The sequence below is a fragment of the Rhodamnia argentea genome, chromosome 8, assembly GCF_020921035.1.
Source record: "Rhodamnia argentea isolate NSW1041297 chromosome 8, ASM2092103v1, whole genome shotgun sequence".
NCBI classification, from domain to species: domain Eukaryota; kingdom Viridiplantae; phylum Streptophyta; class Magnoliopsida; order Myrtales; family Myrtaceae; genus Rhodamnia; species Rhodamnia argentea.
The window spans coordinates 3318457-3338390 of NC_063157.1; the positions used below are offsets into that span (position 1 = coordinate 3318457).

A 19934-nucleotide genomic window follows, 5' to 3' on the forward strand; every position below is an offset into this window, starting at 1 on the left:
ATATCGATCACGGATCTTAAACCCGCTTTATTCGATCGACGGAATCTGAATTGATTTGGAATATATCCGACGAGCTAGATTGACCGACTCGATCCTAAAGCGAGTCGTGATATATACGGCGAAGTTTGATAATTTAAAAAAGAAAATCGAAAAAGAAAGTTTGGTCTTCCCACTTCTTTTTAGGGAGCCTTCTGTCGTTATGCGATATACAAATATTAATATATAATTCCCAATGTGACGACGGCTAAAGTCCCGTCGTGCAAGGCAAATGGGTCATTAAATTAGGCCGAATTATTGACACGATATCTTCCTAAAAATGCGAATATGCTCAAACACACCTTTTCCATCTAGCCAGGTGGGGCGAAATGACGTGTCAAATTTATTTATTATTTGTTTTTTTATTCCACGGTTGACATTTATTGGAATTACGTGGAAATTTGCGTAGTTGGATTATTCGTCTCCCACCTAAAAAATAAATAAATAAATAAAAATAAAATCGATTATTCGTACGGTGTCGTTTCAACGAGGTCATTTTAGAACGATGCTTACACGTTTAATTACAATACGTGAAAATTTCCAAGCTGACTTATTCGTGCCGATCGACAACTGGGGTCCACCGATAAGCAAGCAGCGATTTCTTCTTTGTTATATAGCCTTTTATCTCAATTTGAATATAAGAAATGTTTCTGAATATTAAATATTCCACGTATGGTATGTTACATAATTTTTCGTTGGTTATTCGGATTTTTTTTTTCAATGTTCTTGCGAATCAAATTATTTTTCTACAAGCCATCTTGTGAATTTTCGTGTTGTGCTATATGAGGCGAGGAGCACTTGTCGTCATGCGCGACATTAACAGATTCATCTTCATCGGAAATCTCCCTTTAGATCATTTGGATAGTTTTATCTTCGTCTCGAAGGCTAGCTTCATTTCGACAAATAGTAACAAACTGATTCCAACGTGAGAGTACTTATTAAACTCTTCGATCCAATCTTCACGCCGGGACCACAAAATTTACAAGAAATCGCTTTCTCGCGAACCTAATTTTCAAGTCATTGAACTAAAATACCGATTAAACGTGGGACCTTATGCTATTTAAAACACAAGAAATCGCTTTCTTGCGAATCTAATTTTATCTTCTTCTCGAAGGCTAGGTTCATTTATTGCTTAATCAATCCTTTGCTTTTCATTTTCGTGAAAGTTACCAAAAAATTATTGAATCTATTACACTCGTGTCAATTCGGTCGTTTTAAAACTTTCAAAACGATCACTTAAGTGCCAATTTTTTTCAAAAACGCTCACTTCAATACTAATTCTGATTTGAGCCGACATGGCTCTTTAGAAATCCGACTTAACCTATTTTTATTAATATTTGACCCGACGTAGCTCATCGGAGTTGGCATTAAAGTGAACATTTAAAAAAAAATCGGCATTTAAGTGATTGTTTTAAAAAGTTTCGGCATCGAAATAATCGTTTTTTTGAAAAAATTTGATATTTAAGTGATCGTTTTGAAAGTTTTAATACTAAAATGAGTATCGTATATAAGTTTTGATGCTTATAGGCTGCGTTTGGTCGTCGGGATTTCTGGTCGGGATATGATTTGATAGGATATGATAAGAAATCTACGGATTTGGCCATATCCTATCCATCATTTGGTGAACTACGGATTTAAAGTCGGATATTCTCATATCCTATCATATCCCGCATTTGGTAGAAACCGTATATCGATATAAATGACATATATGCCCTACGTGATGCTCATGAAATATTCCGATCTTATTACTATAAAAATAATGTTCTCATACAAAAAAAAAACTTGAAAATATACATATTTTATTAGATTTTCAAACCTCTTTGCAAAAAAATAAAATAAAATGAAAATAGAAACAAATGAGATAAAAAAGTTAGCTTTTATATGACGGATAAGAGAAATCCTATCCGACCTTATCCTACCCCCTCCCCTAGGATTTTTTTATCCGGGTTATATCCCCCTATATCCGACATTATATTATCCGGAACACCTACCAAACACGGGATATGATAAAACATATCATATCCCGAGTTTTATACGAACGATCAAATGCAACCATAGTGTATTTAAGTCATTTACGACACCGGAAAGATTCTGCCTTTTGATGGTAGAAAGTGAAATTGAAGTGTCTTAGTCACTTGGGAGGTTCAATGTGAAAAAGGCGCGGGCTCAATCAATAATATAGGACAACTTCGAGGACTCGCAATAAATGAGCACGTAACATTTCCCAACATCGATGGATTTTACCTTTTCTTTTTTCCTCTTTTTTTTTAATCTGAGATTTGGATTCGGACGCCTTGCATTGCCCTATTGGACCACCCACCAAACACATGGAATTTGGGGTGGCCTATCGCGACATGAAATTGAGACCCCAACACTTTTTAGATGTATCTACCTTAACTACTTCGATTGCAAATCTCCGCACGGATAGAGCCAAAAAAATTCCATACGGATTGATCTTATCCTGTTGGGAGATCCTTTGAACAGGCAAGGCAATCGAATATCTTGAATTTCGCTATAATTTGTGAAGTATTTGATTAACTTTTTCAACGCTAAAATTAGTTGGGTCAACTGGTGAGGATTGAACACTCGGCACATCGATTTAATTCTGGTTGCCAGCCGTCTTCGTTTGATGGGCGGTTTGTAAATTTGTTACAGATAACCTCTCTTCCGCTTAAATTTTTCATTAAGCAAAAAAATATATATGTACTTAATCATAACAAAAAAACCGAACATTCGTCCCACATGATCAAACCCTTAAGGAGTCTTATTAGGGTCATCTTGTATATTTGTATCGTGTAGCGATACTTTCCCAAGTCGGTGCATGATTTGGCGGTGTTTTCACCGCTTTCCATGTCTTAGAAGGATGTCTGCCGTCACGTTCTTGTCCAAACACTCGCAATCCATCACTTCCTACTCACTACAAATCTAATGAGCCTAGTTTATCGTCAAACCGCTCTGGCCCTATTGGTATTTTCGAGCGAATACACAAATAAACACATTTGTCATTTTGTTAATGATTAAGGAAGACAAACACACTTATCAATCGAGCAACCTTAGGACATGCATGTGTTGGAACATAATTTATTGAAATGTTTAAAGTAGCAGAAGAATTAAGTTTCTCTTGATTACTGTGCGTAAATCTCTTAACCTACATAGTCTCTTAACTTTTTTTCAACATGCATATCGTCTCTGAACTTTTAATTTATCTGATGTGGTCATTGAACTTTATCATAATATGTAATGTCGTCCCTAAACTTTTAACTTACTTAGTGCGATCTCTAAACTTTTGGTAAATGTTCAGTCTAATCCTTAAATTATATGAAAATGATCAATATTATCCATTAAATTTAATTAATGAAGGAGCAAATGAACATATTTACATAATTTAGATATTAGATTGAACATATACTAAAAGTTCGAGAACCATATTGAACAAATTTAAAGTTTAGAGATGATATTACACATTAAAATTAAGTTTGTGAATTGCATTAAACAAATTAAAATCTTACAAAGATACCGGGCTGAAGTTCAGAAATCACGTGTGCTGTTTTTTTCTTTCATATGAGGCCCAAAAAGTCTTGCCTCGCGACATTCTTGATTGTCTCTGACGTGGCCAAATGTGAAACGCAGCTGGAGACAGCTGGACAGGTCTGACGTGGCACGCCTAGACGTCTCAATCGCTCACGACCACGTGAAAGGTGTAGGGCATCTCATTCTCTTGCGCCGACAACGACTCCACGTGTCCCGTCCTTTAATAGGTCAAACCAATAATTGCCCTATGAGCATCTCCCCCCCCGCAGATCTCACGCGCTCGTCTGCCCACGTGCTCCCGTACTCTCGTCAACTTTCCCCCGTTCTTTCCCCGTACTTCTTTTCGGCTGCTTCGGGTGCAAAAACGCCTTTTCAAGTTTTAACGAAAGAATCGGAGTAAAGAAAGGAAACCCCTAGAAACCCCTATGACCAATTTAAGTGATTAATCCCGATTAATCTAAAACGCACCTAATAAATGCGGAGCACATAGAAATTAAACAGAGCAAAATTGTTAAATAAAAAAAAATACATATTTGACGAATTTTTTTTACGTATACGAAATAACTATCTTGATAAGTCGAAATAATCTTAACACGTAACAACTAACTCTTTCTAACAAAAAAAGAAATTTGCATTGACGGGAGAATTTCCACGTTAACAGCCTATTCGAGTAATTTTGAAATTTTAGCGAATGAATCTTGATTTGTTCAAGAGCCGCCATCTTGCGTGGAGGATGTAAATTGATTTTTCTCCGGAACTAAAACAAGCAGCATAATGAAAACGAGAATTGCGTGTGGAACAAAGTATGTTGACCCACAAAAGGCTAGTCAACGTGGATACACAGCTTGCCATTGCCACAACGTTCACGTTGCGATGCTTAATTCGACAACGACCCAGATGAAAATCTCGATCATAATCTTTATCGCATTTGACAATTTTCAATTAATTAATTAATTAATTAGAATGATTGACGTCGAATCGTTTACTTAAAAAGGTTAATCTTTTGGAGCGATTCCCGCATAAAATTTTATATGGTATCAAAGTCGATACCTCGCTCGAATTTTTTGACTTGCCATTATGGAGTGAATAATTGAAACTCTGTACCATCAAGAAATAAACGTGTTATCTTAAGCGGTGTAATCTCTCTCTTGATTTGGAAGCGTGTTTGGATTGGCTTTAAGCCAAACTGAGAGTTTATATTCGAACTTTTTTTGGCTAATTTCTTTTATAAAAAATGTTTTAATTTTATGATTGTGGAATCTAACTTATTTTAGAAGCTTAGACTTAGCTTCGATTGTCGTATCCTTAGTCAAAAGAGATGGCAAAAAGAAAAGGCAAGGGAATAATAAATGGAAACGCAGATCACGCAAGGGGAAGTTGGAAATTGTCAAAAGAAGATTCTTTTTTTCTTTTTTCATTTATTCTTCCCAGCCACATCCACATAGTTATTCAAACGACGTCGTCCTCAACTTTTCCTGGGGGTGGTTGAGAAGAAGAGGAGGGAGGATCTTGAGTTGTCCATGTCTTATAAGTGGTCCAATTGAGGAACAATCAACGTTGTTTATCCAAAAAATGAAATAATTAAAAAATATAAAAATGAAAAAAAGGGTGTAAGAACAATCAGCCACGGCTTCTTCCGTCAGCATATCTATAACTGTAAAATGGGTGAATTGGATCGGTCGAGGGTGGAGTTGAAAATTATTTGATCCAATTTGACTTATTTAACACGTCTTGATCAATTTTCATCTAATATATATCTAGGGACTCATATCCGCCCGGCTTATATTGTTAAAACATTTATATATTTAACATAATTTAGAAAAACCAGTACCAAACTAAGGTGAAAGCACGGAGCGAGCAAGCGTGAAATCCAAGAAGAGTGAAAGAGACCGAAGAAAGAGTCATAGATAAGTGTTAGGTCTAACTTCTAAATAAGTTATGAACTCATTTAACACAAATATTAAACCCATTTATGACATACAGAGTTAAGTCTAAACCCATTTATGGTCCGTTTGCTAAATATACTAGTCCATATATCAACCAAACCCATTATATATGAGTCGAGAAATTGATTTATGACACATTTTGAGAGATCTAAATCACACCTAATTTATAAAAACTTTTTTTTCAGCATTATAAGTGATTATTTTCTTTTTAATTACGTGCGTATCTCGGATTTTCTATACAGAGGACCTAAAGCTCAAGACTCGTTTATCCAAATCAACGGTGCATTGTTAGTGAAGTTGCTAACATAAGCAAAAGAGAGAGAGAGAGAGAGAGAGAGAAAACTTGGACTTAAGCAAGCCCTAAATTTACTTTGTCCGAACTCCGGCACGTAAAAATTCAGATATATTGCCTGAGACGAAATAAAAATATATATATTTTATCTCAACTCAGTAGGTGACGGTAAGGAAAATAGACTTCGATCCAAAGAAAAAGAAAAAAATAGAAAAGGAAACAAAAAATTTCCATTCACAATGCTGCTCTCGAATAATCGGCTCGACTTTCTATCTAAAGTGATCGGAATCGAAATTACGAGATTTCAAATCCGAACGTCAATCGCTTCATTAATGGCCAATCAATGACGAAATCGAGGATCGATGCACGGTTAACTTTTTATTCGTGGTGGGTGTACGGTCCAATATTGGGTGGAAGTCGTCTCAATTATTGAAGCGGAAAGGTTGTTTTCATTTGCTTGTGAGTTGCGTGCAATTATATCTCCGAGGAGTGCGCTCATGACTCTCACGCGCTTTGGCTTTGAGCTCGCGGCTTTCGTCCAAGACTTGGTCGGAGGAGCCAATCAGAGCAATCAAGCTTTATTAGGGGATAAGAATAGATTATCATTGCTAATGCCAAATCTCAAATTTGCTGCTTCCACTCGTCATTTTCAACACGGTTTTAGAACGCGTTTGTTTGAGTGATTTTTTTTTTTGTAAATTAATTTTCTAGACTTTCACTCGTTTTATTCGATAAAAATAATTAGTCAATGAAAAATCATTGACTATAAAATATATATATATATACTTAAGGCTCCGTTTATTTCACGAAAAATACTTTTCCCAATTTCGGACCTTAGCGACGGTGGCCACATGGTGAGGCGAGCCGGAGACTCGGTGACGTGAGCCTCGGCGTCGCCGACCTCGAGGGAGGCCAAGCTCTCCGAATCTGGTTCGGCTAGGCTCGGCCTCGAGCGAGCAAGGCAAGCGAGCCTTGGCCTTACTTGAGGCCGGCGAAGCAAACCTCGATATCTCCCTAAGCCGGCGAGGTCGGCCTCGGCGTCGCCGGCCTCAAGGGAGGCCTCGCCTTGCCGGATTTGGCTCGGCCTCAAGCGAGCGAGGCTAACCTTGCCAAATCCCACGAAGCTCTATCTCGCTTGAGGCTAGTGAGGTCCGGGCGAGGCCGAGCCTAGCCCAGCCTGTGGCCGGTCGCCTACCGTTGCCATGACCGGCGACCGGTTGAGAAGAAATTACAAGAGGAAGAAGGAAAAAAAGAGAGAAAAAAATGAAAGAAAGTAATTAAAAAATAAAATAAATACATATAAAATATATTTTTACTCGAAAAAGAAATAATTATTAAAAAAATAGAATTAGTAAATAATTTTTTTAGGAAAATCATTTTCCCGACAAACGACGTAAATCGTTTTCAAGTTCATTTTTAAGAATGAGCCAAACACCGAAAAACATCATTGTTTTCTTGGAAAATGACTTTCCGAAAAACATTTTCCGAAAACATCACATTTTCTGTGAAACAAATGGAGCCTAAAGTCAAGAAAATGAAATCTCTAATCTAAAAAAGGGAAAATATTCTCTTGAAAAATAATTTTTCGAAAGATATGTTTTTTTAGGAAAAATTTCAAAAAAATGCCTCAAATGCCCTCATTTTCTCAAATAAGGGCATGAAGTGGATTTTGTTTCAAAAAAAGGCATGAAGTGTCATTATTATCTCAAAGAAGGGTCCGAAGTGGGCATGGTTATTTCAAATAAGGGCATGACCTCATCGGCTAGCCGGCCTTCTAAATTTTTTGGCCGATCAAGGGTATTTTTGTAAAAATATAAATTTGACATAATTTTTTGTTAAATTAAATTAAAACAAAAAAGAAAAGTAGAAAGTTAAAAAAAAAAAAAAAAAGGCGGGAGGTTGACCTCTCGCTCGCGACCACCGCCCCACCGGTGCCGTCGAGGTTGCGGGCTCCTCGACAACCCCGACCGATGTCCTCGGCCTTCTCCCAACTTAGGGCCCTCGCCTACCGGTCGATGGGGTCACCGGCCCTCGCCGAGGCACCGGCGACCCCGAAGGCCATGGCCGTAGCCCCACAAATGGTGGGGCGGCGGTTGCATACAAAAGGTCAATAGACTTCTCGTCTGTGTTCTTTGTTTTTTTTTTTTTTTTTCAAAATATCTTTAAAAATAGAAAAGGGAAAAATAAAATAAAATAATAAATTACCAAAAATGCCACTTATTAAAGTAACTTAAGCCATTTTTTGAAATTAATATAGTCACTTCAGGTCTTTATTTGAAACAATGTGCACTTCAGGCCATTCTTTAAGACAATGAGAGTACTTCGGGTATTTATTTAAAATAATGTCCACTTCATACCCTTATTTAAGAAAATGAGAGCATGTATAACCTTTTTTTGAAAATTTTCCGTTCCTTCATGCATCATTAGTCATGACTGGGCTCCATCTCTCTGGTAACATCAACCTTTGCAACCTTCCAAATACTCTAACGCGACAAACTTCCCTCCGTCGCCGTCAATTTGATGGTGAGTCGAGTCCACAAGAAACCCCGTCTCAAGTGTCTCTCAATTATTAGGTGACTGAAAGATTTGTCCCCATCCTAATTCAACTTCATCAAGTCTCTCCATTCGAGTGGCAAAACCCAATATCCTTCTCAGAGCGTAATTGGGTCCTTGCTAGTGCCTGATTTAAACGCGAGAACTGTCGCTAGTGATGAAGAGCTCGATCGTCTCACGACCAATTGGACTCGCACGGCTCCCAGGCGATCGGGTTTCGTTCGTGTCGTGAAAAGAACGCAAATAAAAAGCGGAGTTAAAAAAAGTATGAAGCGTCGAGGATTAATTAGTACCGCATAGATAATCATATGTTAGCAAAAAAATAGGGGCAAAAAAAAAAAAAAAAGACAAGAAGAGGCAGTGCCGAATGGAACAAATAGTAATCTGGATTCCTCTTTTGTACAATTATTAAAGACTCTTCCCCGAGTCAAACGAAGCAGCATCATGTATGAGACTGTATTTCCCCGCCTCGTCACCGTCCGCTGGACAGGTCCGCGTTATTCTCTCTGTTTCCCCGATCGGCGATGTAGTCGGGCCGACTAACGGTGCCCGTGGGTCAACCCGAATCCCCCTCTTGTCGGACACCCGGCGCGGGTTACTCAACCTTGCTCGGGTTTCTCTTTTCCGAGAAAAATTATCTCTTTTACTTCCTTATCTCTCATCCACTGAATTAAGCATCGGAGGGTCCTCCCAAGACCGAGTCTCGAAGACTTTCTCTTGGCTTCGCGGTGTGCAACTAGGCCCCGATCCTCCGGCGGTTCGTGATAGCCTAGCGGGATATTATTATTATTATTTTTTTGGGAATTTCGAGATAACTAAAACTAGCGTAGAGCCAAAAAAAAAAAAAAAAACTAGCATAGAAGAAAAAGAAGAACGACGAAGAATTCAGGACGGGAGAAGTTGAGACGATTCGTGTCGTTTTTTCTATTTTTCCATCGAACCTTAAAGAAGAACACCTTCCATTCGAGGCCCAAGAAGCTTGCACAATATGGCCCATCGATTGTAAGGCACTCGATAAGAATTCTTCATGGGCTCTCAACGGGCCCAGAAAGCATTCATTAGTAAGACAGAACCGAAAACTTTTAATGAACGTTCTTTAAATTCAACGTATTGTATAATTTCATTATTGTCGAATGGAGTAGCTAAAATATTTAAAAATATTATCTCTCTCTCTCTCTCTCTATGTATACCACTATAGATTACTACATAAGTTTTCATAATCAGGAATATATATATATATATATATATTTTTTTTCAAATTTGTTTCAAGTACAAATTAGAAGTCAATTCTCATCAGGTACAGCCGCATTCAGGAGTTCCTTCTTTGGTTGCAGCCCTTATTACTTTGTCGGCACAATGGGATACTACCCTAATTTCATCTTTATTTCCTCCCGCAATTGCTACTGAGATTCTCGCCATTCCCCTAAACCCATTATTGCCCGAAGATAAACTCATCTGGACGTTACATCACACCGGCCTCTATACAGTTAAGTCTTCCTACAAGCAATCCTATTCAGCCTTCCCGTGTCAACCATCAACTGCACCATCTTCTTCCTATCAACGACCCCCCACTTTATGGTCAACTCTTTGGAAACAACCCATCCCCCCAAAAATCAAGCATTTTCTTTGGCGAGTTTCCCATGATGCATTGTCTACTGCTGTGAACTTAATGAAGTGGAAGATCTTACCAGATTCTTCTTGTGCCATATGCCGTCGAGCTCCTGAAACCCTCGAGCATCTCCTGCTCCTATGCCCTTGGACAAAAAAGGTTTGGCAGGATCAGCAACTTAATCTAAAAATTATCCCATGAACAATCACAAGAATTGAAGATTGGCTTTTACAGATGTTGTCTGGTTGCTCTCAGTCATCTCGGCCTTCTAACGCTATCATTGCCCACACCCTCTGGCAAATTTGGAAGGCACGGAACCAATTCATTTTTCGACAGCAGCCTCCCAATAAATGGTATGTTCTACAAGTAGCAAACGCGAATAATCTCAGCTTCTTGCGATGGCACCCTCAAGCGACTCGGGTGAATGATAGACAGAGCAATCCAACGAATAAGGGACAGAGGTGCGCTGATTTACTTGTTTTGTGGATTCCCCCTCCAGCGGGAACAAGGAAATTGAATGTGGATGGATCGCTCGTTCTAGGTGAGAAAACTGGCGCGGTGGCTGGCCTCCTACGAGATTCACAAGGTCGTTGTTTGGATAGATTTGCCCTAACAGTGTCTGCTTTAGATCCAGAACAAATTGAGGCTATTGCCTGCCGCAAGGCCCTTCGTCTATGCGTTAACCGCCGACTTCGTGATCCAGTTGTTGTCGAATCTGATAGTAGTAATGTGGTTGTTGCTATTCGACATCTTCAACGATCACCTTGTTCCATCGATGACGCCCTCTCTCTTCAGACAGCGTGTACGTCATCTCCTATTCTGCAAGAATGTATTCTGCTATTGGACCGGGTTATGACCTCAGTGTCCTTTGGGCAATGCCCACGTATTGCAAACCAGGCCGCGCACTGGCTGGGCCAGGCCCAGAGGCACGGCGTTTTACCTTGCAACTGGCTCTTGTACCCACCCCCTATACTTAAGGTGCTCCTTTGCTCGGAGGCCTACTTCTCTTGTAACTTGACTTAATGTTTGTTTCTAATAAAACATGCCTTTGATAAAAAAAAAACTCTTTACAATCCAACTTCAAAGCACTTTAACCACTATTGCCCCAGTGGCCAAGGGAGAGATGGGGAGTTTGATTCCCCACCTTTTCGTGATTTGAGGGTGGCACAAGTGAGCAAAGGATCAAAATTTCACAATGTGTACTTAGCGCACACGGTGTGCTTATAAAATAGAATTTGATAAGATAGAATTAGATTAAAAAAAATTCTTAGCACTTTAATTTAGTGTGAAATACTTAAAAATTAGAAATTCACATAATTGTTTTATAATTTTCTGTAATTAAACTAAGCAAAAAAATTTATTTACCTTGTCTTGCTTTTTGTTTGCATAGAAATAAAATATATAGCAAATCGTACTATTTTTTTTTATTTTATTTTTAAGGTTGTGGATTTCATTTTCCTTTTCTGGAAATCAATAAGGACTCTCCGGAATAACAGATCGCTGAATCAACTCCGTTGATCCTCGGTCAGACTCGGAGCTTTCCTCGTCGTCTACTTCACTCGCTCCCTCTATGGCGACCCCGCCACTGGGGATGATAATGCAGCCGCCCTCCGACGGGAACCCAGTGGCCGCGCAGCCGCCGGCGACAGACATGACGGGGATATGCTTCCGCGACCAGCTATGGCTGAACACGTACCCGCTCGACCGCAACCTCGTGTTCGACTACTTCGCCCACTCTCCTTTCTACGACTACACCTGCAACAACGAGAAGCTCCGGTCGCGATCCATTCACCCGCTCGACATGTCCCACCTATCGTAAGATGATCGAGCCTACTAACATTTTTCTTGCTCGTTACCGATTCATGCGGGTAATGCCATTATTTGGATGGCACCCTTTTGTTACGTAGATGTTTGCGAACTGAAAGGGGTCGATTTGATGTTTTGTGATTGGTTGATTGAGATTGGCTGAAGTTGCTCTCCTGATTGAGCTCTTGAAAGTGGAATTTGATTGTTTGTTTGTCGGTGTTATACTAGGGAAATGCAAGCCCTCGTAATCTAAGAAAACAAAGTTGTAGCCCGAGCTTGGGGAGGCCTCTTCTGGTGCTTGGTCATTTCCTGGTTGAAATGGCAAAGAAGCTTGAGATGCTTCAAATTGCCTTAGCCTTTTGATCAAATAAGTTGCACTGAATTAGGTATCTTTAGCCAGAAAAGTGCTTTTTGGCAACTTCATTGGACAGCGATGCGCTTTTTCATGAAAGGGCGAGAGTGCTCGTCAACTCTTAATTTGGTGTCTTGCCGATTTTCTGACCCAATTAGGTAAACTTCGTTGCCACCTGTTTGATAATTTTTCATGAGGTGGTGGAGTGGAAGGCCTGGGTCAGAGGCCTAGCGGTTGTTCTCCATACCCTTTAAGGGTTTAGATACAAGTACTATGCTTTTCACATTTTGAGGACTGAGAAATTAGCGTGAATTGGGGGCTAGGGTCCGAGAGCTTCTCTTCCGTGTACTCCAATTACGGTTCAAGTAATTTTCTGCTTCTCCCTTGCCTGGGAATGGAGGCCAGTGGCCAGATCACGTAAATCACTGCTCTAATTTCCTGCTTTTTCGATTTTAATTTTAGTTTATCGTCATTCTGATTAACATTGACGCTGCTGCTTGAGTATGATTCCTCTCTTTTATTGTTCGAAAATGATTGCGAAATTTTCAAGATGATGATTTTCACTAACATATCCGGGTTATTACAGTCCCATTCATCTGCATGCCGGGTGCCTGCATTTGTGAATAGGTTTGCTTTTATAGATAATTTGACAGCTGAATAAGCTATTGCGCCGTATTATCTCACGAAGTTGTATCATACCTTTTGTTCATTATTTTCCAAATAGTTATGATCGCCATTGCATCAGTGCACACATTTTCTGCTTCTAGGGTCCTCAGAACAATTGTTAGCTATGAATGAGTGCATTCATTTGCCTTGATATGTTGACGTTGACGTCAAGATGACTGAGATCTTGCGCTTTAAATATGAAATACATCCGGGTGGCAAGTTGCTGGAACCTATTATATCATACAAGGTGCTCTCCTGATTGGAAAATGAGATTAATGTTTGACTTTTTTCTTACAGGAAATTTACAGGCGTTGAATACGCGCTGAGTGAAGTATTGGAACCTAACCTTTTCGTTATCCGTAAGCAAAAGAGGGATGGTCCTGATAAAGTGACGCATATGCTAACTTACTATGTCTTGGATGGTTCAGTATACCAAGCACCACAGCTATCCAGTGTCTTTGCTGCTCGGATAGTAAGTCATTACGACTTTTCTTCTACTACTATTGCAACTCCTTAGGTTAGTGTACCATTGGTAACTAATTTTCATATTACCATTTCGATGCAATGTGAAGAAAAGCAAGCCTCCGTTGATCCTGGATTGTTTCATTGTTTCTACTGGTTTATCATCTTCTGATGGTGCCACAGCACTACTGTACTTGCTATGTCTTGTTGATGTCTATTCGAGAGGTGATGCCAATATCACTTAATTTGTTTGCACCCATTACAGGGGAGGGCTCTTTACCATATATCAAAGGCTTTTACTACAGCTGCCTCCAAGTTGGAGAAGATTGGTTACGGTACTTGACATTCGTTCCATACTCGTATGATGATGGAAAAATGGAACTTGGTTTTGTTACTTATAGAATATGTTTCTGTACATTTGGAATCTGGAATTATTTCAAGACTAAAAAGTGTGATTAGCATCAAGCTGTGCAGCTTCATCTCTCTAACATGAGTTTTGACAAGAACTATTTTTCTGTCATACTTGATGCAGTTGATGGTGAAGATGAGAGTTCAGCATCAGATTCAAAGGTAACCAAGGAGACCATAGACATCAAGGAAGTTAAGCGGATTGATCACATTCTTGCGTCACTACAGCGCAGGGTAATATTAAATACTTGCTATCTACTGAGGAATTCGTGAGGTGAACAATCAATGTACTAGTGAGAATGTGGTAATTGAAAGACAGTCACTAGATATCTTTGATTGGATCATGCTCTTGCTGTGGTTCTGTTGTAGAGCGAGAATATGGTAAAGATGGTCAAGAGACCAACATGATCTTGGGAATGTAATTGGAGTTTGTTCTTAAGGATGCTGGCAATTGGCTTTCTTTGGACAATGTCATGAAAAGAAATCTACTGGGAATGCTCTGATTCTTGTATTGCAGTATGTTCGGTCTTTCTACGATCTGGCACTGTTGTCATAAAAAGAAAATTAGATAAGTACCATCTTGGAATCTCTGTCCAAATGGTCAATTATGGAGAGAACCACATGAGGATAAGGTTATGCTGTTTTGGTTCGCTTCTCTTTCAGAAATATAGTCTTAACTGCTAAAAATTTATTTTTACCTTGGTTTCTGATTGTTTCCTTCCTAAATGGTACATGCAGCTACCACCAGCCCCTCCGCCGCCGCCATTCCCTGAGGGCTACACTCCGCCAACTAAAGAAGCAGAGAAAAGTGCAGAGACTCCGCAAGCAGCAGATTCAGCGCCTTCCATTGATCCCATAATTGATCAAGGCCCTGCTAAAAGGATGAAGTTTTGAAAAATGAAGAGCAGTTCTCCCAGATTGACATCCTATAAAAACCTTAAAAGAAGAGCCATTCTTGTGACCATCAACTTATCCACACAATGACTTGGGAGAAGTCTGTTATAGTGAACCGCTCAGCTCTTGCATTAGACAAAGAAAGAACAAGCCTTCTCGGTTTGATTCTCTGTTTTATCTTTTATATTTATTGTATGGTGGATTGACTCGACACAAGCTCAAGTTTGAATTTGATCCATGGAGAAGGATGATCAAAGGTTGTCCTCCACCAGTTCACATGCAAAGGGTTTAGAGTTTGGACTGCAATTCAACAGTTAGAATGAGTACTCTTTTCTTAATATATATCAAATGAATACTCTTTTCTTAATATTTATCAAATTTCCGCGGTCTATGATTAGTGTTTTGTTGCCACCCGAGTCTTTGACGAGCTGTCGAATGACCAATTATATTTTCATTCCAGGCTAAAGAAGCAAGAGATGTCTCAAGACTTGATTCTGTACTCTTAGTCTGTTCGAATCAGATTCTTGGATGACTGTCTTCTGGTAACTAAACATTATTAGGCAATAGACAGATTATTCTGTCTGGCTTGATAAGAATCTGGTTATGTGATCCTCAGGAAAACACCCTAAACTAGGGGGAACAGCCCGAAGAAAGCGCGGTCTTCTGTTCGCTAGCAGATCTGACTTCTTTTCTTTTTCGGTGTTAAAAGAAGGAGAGCAGGGTGCGCTTAACTGCAGGAGGCATGCCATGCCGTCTTCAGCAAACAAAGTGATCTATAACAAATGGCGGAAGCAGTTCGATACAAGATTCCATGACTTAGCTATTCATCGCCGTTCAATTATAACAGTTACAAGAAATTATTGGCCTCTTTCAACAATCAAGAATAATTCTCCAATTGATTCTACAAATTATTATCCTTTCTTGTAAATTCCCCCTCCACATTTCCCCCTCTTGATCTGACAGAGAGATATTGAACCTTTGCCATTGGAGGGCAGCTACATTGAGCGCTCAATGATCATAAGTCAAATGAGTTAATGGTTCACCTTCTGAGGTCGAAGACCTTCAGTCAAAGACCCTCAAAGAGATTTTTCAGACTACAAGGGCTCGGACTAGAATAAATGCCATCTCCACTCCACATCTGATGCGCTAGCTGCTCATAAGCCCTCTCAGTTAGATGGAAAGAGTCCCAAAACACATGCTCACTGGGACTCTCGCACAGCTCAAACTCCTTCACTATCCGTTTCCCTCCGCAGCTGAAGACTCCTCTGTATCTCCCTGTTCCACAGCATGCCACTTTCCCTGCCTTGAAACCTTCATCATGATGGAGAAAGAAACTGTTTGTTAGTACTCTGTTCTAAAGAAAAAGGCCACTTTTTGGAACTAGAACTATCCTTCAGTTAATTCTTCCTTTGACCATTCAAATCGAAACATTCTGTGTATGCACTGACTTTAGTTGAATGTAAGTGCTCCATGAGCAAAGCAGGATTGAAACACTGGGTACAATGATTCTCACCGTATCTGAGGGGGTGATTCATTCTCTGTCTGAGATTGCTGTGGAAGTCGTAGAGGGAATATCTGAAACCCATGAGCTGATGCTCGAGTTTCACCAGGAGTTTAGAGAGAGCACGATTGTGCAACTTTGCTAGTGATGAAGCTTCTTCCAAGCACCTCCCTCTCTCCTCTGCTTTGATTATCCTCATTCCTGGAAGACACCCCAGTGGAGGTAGGTTGATGAACCCAAATTTCCTCCCCCCTATTCCATATATCTCCTGCCAAATTTCATCAAAAACTGCTCTCTCAGCCCCACCACACACACCAAAAGAAGAAGAAGAAAACCATTTCTTCCATTGCCACATAAGTACCTACTAAAAGTCAACAACTTAAATCTCCCCAGAACCTCTTCTTTTGTGAAACTCCTTATGTTACCGGAAAAAAGAATCGTTTGGTTAATCTAAAATCAGCTATTTTATGCTAAACTACATCGAACTTCCTAAGATCAAATTGACTGTTCACTCTCTCGTCGATAGAAATTCCGGTTGCGGTGGTCAAAGTAGCTCCGAACAACGAGGAGGCGACTCGATGTTACCTCCGTTATGAAGAGGTATTATGGTACTCCCCACCAAAGTGAAACTGTGCCAAGCTCAATGTCCCTCTCAAAATGCCAACCAGTGCTACCTCGCCAACCTAGCTATTCAACAACCAAAAAGGGCGCCTAAAGGAGATCTAGAATTGCCGAGGCTCTAGCCATCAATAGAAAGCAGAAATAATTGCACCTCTTACTTTGATAACTGCTGTCAAATTTCCAATCACCATTCCCACATACTTTGACCTGGAGTACCAGCTCAGGATGGTGGAATTAGTCAAGAAAGGGCTCATGTAATCATTGCTTCCTATGCTGAACATGTAAACTCCCCTGGAGATTGTCCACCCTGCTTTGGCTCTGCCTAACTCCTGTCTCAACTGGGTCTCTGCCTCCTTGAAGTAACTCAGTTGCGTTTGGAGACCAATCACCTGAAAAAGGAAGAGAAATTTGAATAAGAAACATGCAATTTAGGCATTGTGAAAGTGAGTTCTTGAAGATCTTTTCCTTGAAGGAAGTGGCTGCAAGGTATTTTCATGGACCCGCATGCTAGTAATTTATCAAAAGCTATTACCAAACTGAGTCTTAATCATAGGGCGGGGCGTAAAAACTAAAAAGGATTGTATTAATACGTGCCTCGCATACTTAATTAAAAAGAAAAAAATAGGACTTTTAGAATACTGGTTAAGCAACGTTTTATTGAAATTGGCGCATGAAAATCTTAAATTTTTTCATTCGATTTTCTTAACAAGTGCCTCAAAAAACTTTACTTTAGCAAATATTAGAAGGTTTGAAAACTCGAAGTAATCAAACTCCAAACAAATTGAACCAATACAAAGAAAATAAACAGAATAAAAAAAGGGCAGGCTAACGTCAAAATGACAGATTCCCATTAATCGCCAATGGCGCCAGAAAGCACCCTTTTGTTTTATTGACAGTCCCCCACCATTCAAGACACACGAATCGACAACATGCGTCTGACGAATTTCCGTAGCGAAACATGTCACGACAGTTTTACCTCCACGTTGGGTCCAGCGAAAAGTGCCAAAAGAACGAGGTGCAAAATTCAATAGTAAATCTTGATCTGATCTCCTGTGGGGATGAAGTTGAGACCAAACCCTAGTGGGGAATAATCAAGAAACTTGACCCATTTACGTACCGACCCTTGGAATGTTTCCACCAGAGCACCAGCGCCTGCAGATGCAAAGTTCACCCCATACCTCCAATGATGAAGAACCCCAGGTTGAAGGTAAGGTGGAATTAATGGCAGCTCTGCATACTCCGCTGCAACATAATGCAAATGAAAAACCCAGTTTTCTCTTTTTTCTTTTTAATATGCAGAAGTTAAACTAGGAGGAGCATTCATAGTACATGATTGGACAGGAAGACTTGAGCAGAAAGGCAGACAGAATATTTGTTGGTTTACCGGAAACTGCATTTGGAAAAAAGAGAAGGACATGGAAGCGCCCCACCAGGAAAGAAAAAGGTGCAGAAACATAATTGATGAGTAATGTGACTATTGCTTACCAATGAAATCCGATACCAAGCGGCCGTCCGAGAACCGCCCTGTCGGGAACTTGAAGTAGGTCTCTCCGTAAGGCCAGAAATTCGCCTGGTCGAGGGTGGTGGTGTTTATGTAGTTGTTGTTGCCGGGGTCGAGGAACGAGTCGCCGAAGGCAAAGAGAGCGGCTCTGCGGTCAGGCTCCGCGTGGCAATCGGAGGTCGTGGTGGCCAGGAGCAGGAGGAGGAGTAGATGGAGATGGAGATGGAGATGGAGGGAGAGGTTGAAGGAGGAGGAAGTGGGGAGGGCAGCCATGGCTGACTTTGGTTGCTCAGTGTTTTGTTTATGTTGCATGCTTTCAGTCTTGTCTCCAACGGCGGAGGGCCTTTTTAAAATATTTGTCTTTTGCTTGAAAAGTAATTAAGATTAAAATCTTTTTTAATCATTCTTTTTTTTTCCAATAAATGCAGATCTGAGGTTTGACTTTTTTTGGGTCAATTTTTGTAAGTTAATTGCGTTTTGACTGTGCTGGTTTGGCACGCGAAAAAAAAAAATCTACTGTTTTACATAAAATTAAGAAACTTTACATATTTACAAGTAAGCAAAAGAGAGGATTGTATAATTTATTTACTTTTTTGAGTGTTTTGCAAACAACATTACAAGAAAAGATAATTAATTCAGCACGCGCAATTAGGAGATATATGCGAAATCTTTAGAACTATGAAGAATTAAAGAGAAAGACGAAGAATCTTTTAAATATATAGGTAACAACACTTAATATTTTTTTTGTTATTATGGTGTAGACAATAATCTATAGATATAATTGATTTCGCTCGGTTGAAAATAAATAGTTATTTTCTTTCCAATTTTTGTTTTTGTTTTTTTGACAGAAAATGAGACGAGTGAACATGAAATCTACCGGGCTATTGGCGGATAATATAAATTTCCTTTTGCTCTAGTTTGCTACATTGAGAAAATTATTTTTAGGGTACGGATCTCTATGGTTTGTTGATGATTGAAATGCAAAGTCTTGGGGGGGGGGTCACAACACAACTTGATTTTGGATCTAAACCATGAACGGTTTGAAAAACCAGACATTTGTTAATTTTCCACCTCGGGGTTCTCAAAACGCGTGCACTTGTTTTGGAGTCTAATAAGTCCCGAGAGACAAACAGGTAAATAAATATATTCTTTTTCGATTTTTTAATAGATTTATTGTGGAGGGAAAATTACTAAAAAAGGTTTTTAACATATTGTAATTATGACAATTCAATCGTTCCGACCAATTTTTTGACCAATTTTAATTGATATTTTATTATTTTCGATTTTTTTTTTCAAAGGTGTCTTTTCTCTTATTCTTCCTCATTTGGCCGGTTGCTAAGCTCGATGACCGATTAGAGTCGAGGGAAGGCGAAGCTCGCCATCGCAGGGCGAGGTTGAGCGTCGCCCGGATCCGGCGAGGCCCACCTTGCCATGGATGAGTTACATGTGGATCAATTTACGAGAATTTTGGAGGCTAGAACTCAAGTGCCACATTGGTTTGATAATTGTCAATATCCAAATTGGGTCGTAATGGTGAGAAATCATTTATGACATGTATCGGTCCATTCTATTTAATTGAGACAGACCAAGAGTCGTGCCGCATTCGTGCATTGATTTTAACTATGTTACTAGGAGCGAATCATATTCATCAAGATATAGTTTTATGTCGAGTATTAATCAATTCAGCTAATTTTTCAGGTTGTATAAGATAAATTAAACATGTAGAGAAGAATTCATTGAACAAACACAATTTGGC

General features: G+C 39.6%; 2 protein-coding genes across 2 annotated transcripts; one reads left to right on the forward strand and one right to left on the reverse strand.

Moving 5' to 3' along the window:
* Nucleotides 1-11464: 11464 nt before the first annotated feature.
* On the forward strand, nt 11465-14896 carry LOC115744784 (mediator of RNA polymerase II transcription subunit 6). The gene is made up of 5 exons (XM_030680126.2): nt 11465-11782; nt 13089-13263; nt 13519-13588; nt 13786-13895; nt 14400-14896. Exons 1-5 carry the CDS (start codon nt 11538-11540, stop codon nt 14553-14555), a joined length of 756 nt encoding a protein of 251 aa, XP_030535986.1. The 5' UTR covers nt 11465-11537; the 3' UTR covers nt 14556-14896.
* Nucleotides 14897-14962: 66 nt separating this feature from the next.
* Nucleotides 14963-18491, reverse strand: LOC115744783 (GDSL esterase/lipase 5-like). The gene is made up of 5 exons (XM_030680124.2): nt 18163-18491; nt 17795-17919; nt 16836-17066; nt 16069-16324; nt 14963-15866 (listed from the first exon to the last, which is right to left on the reverse strand). Exons 1-5 carry the CDS (start codon nt 18488-18490, stop codon nt 15622-15624), a joined length of 1185 nt encoding a protein of 394 aa, XP_030535984.2. The 5' UTR covers nt 18491; the 3' UTR covers nt 14963-15621.
* Nucleotides 18492-19934: the final 1443 nt, after the last annotated feature.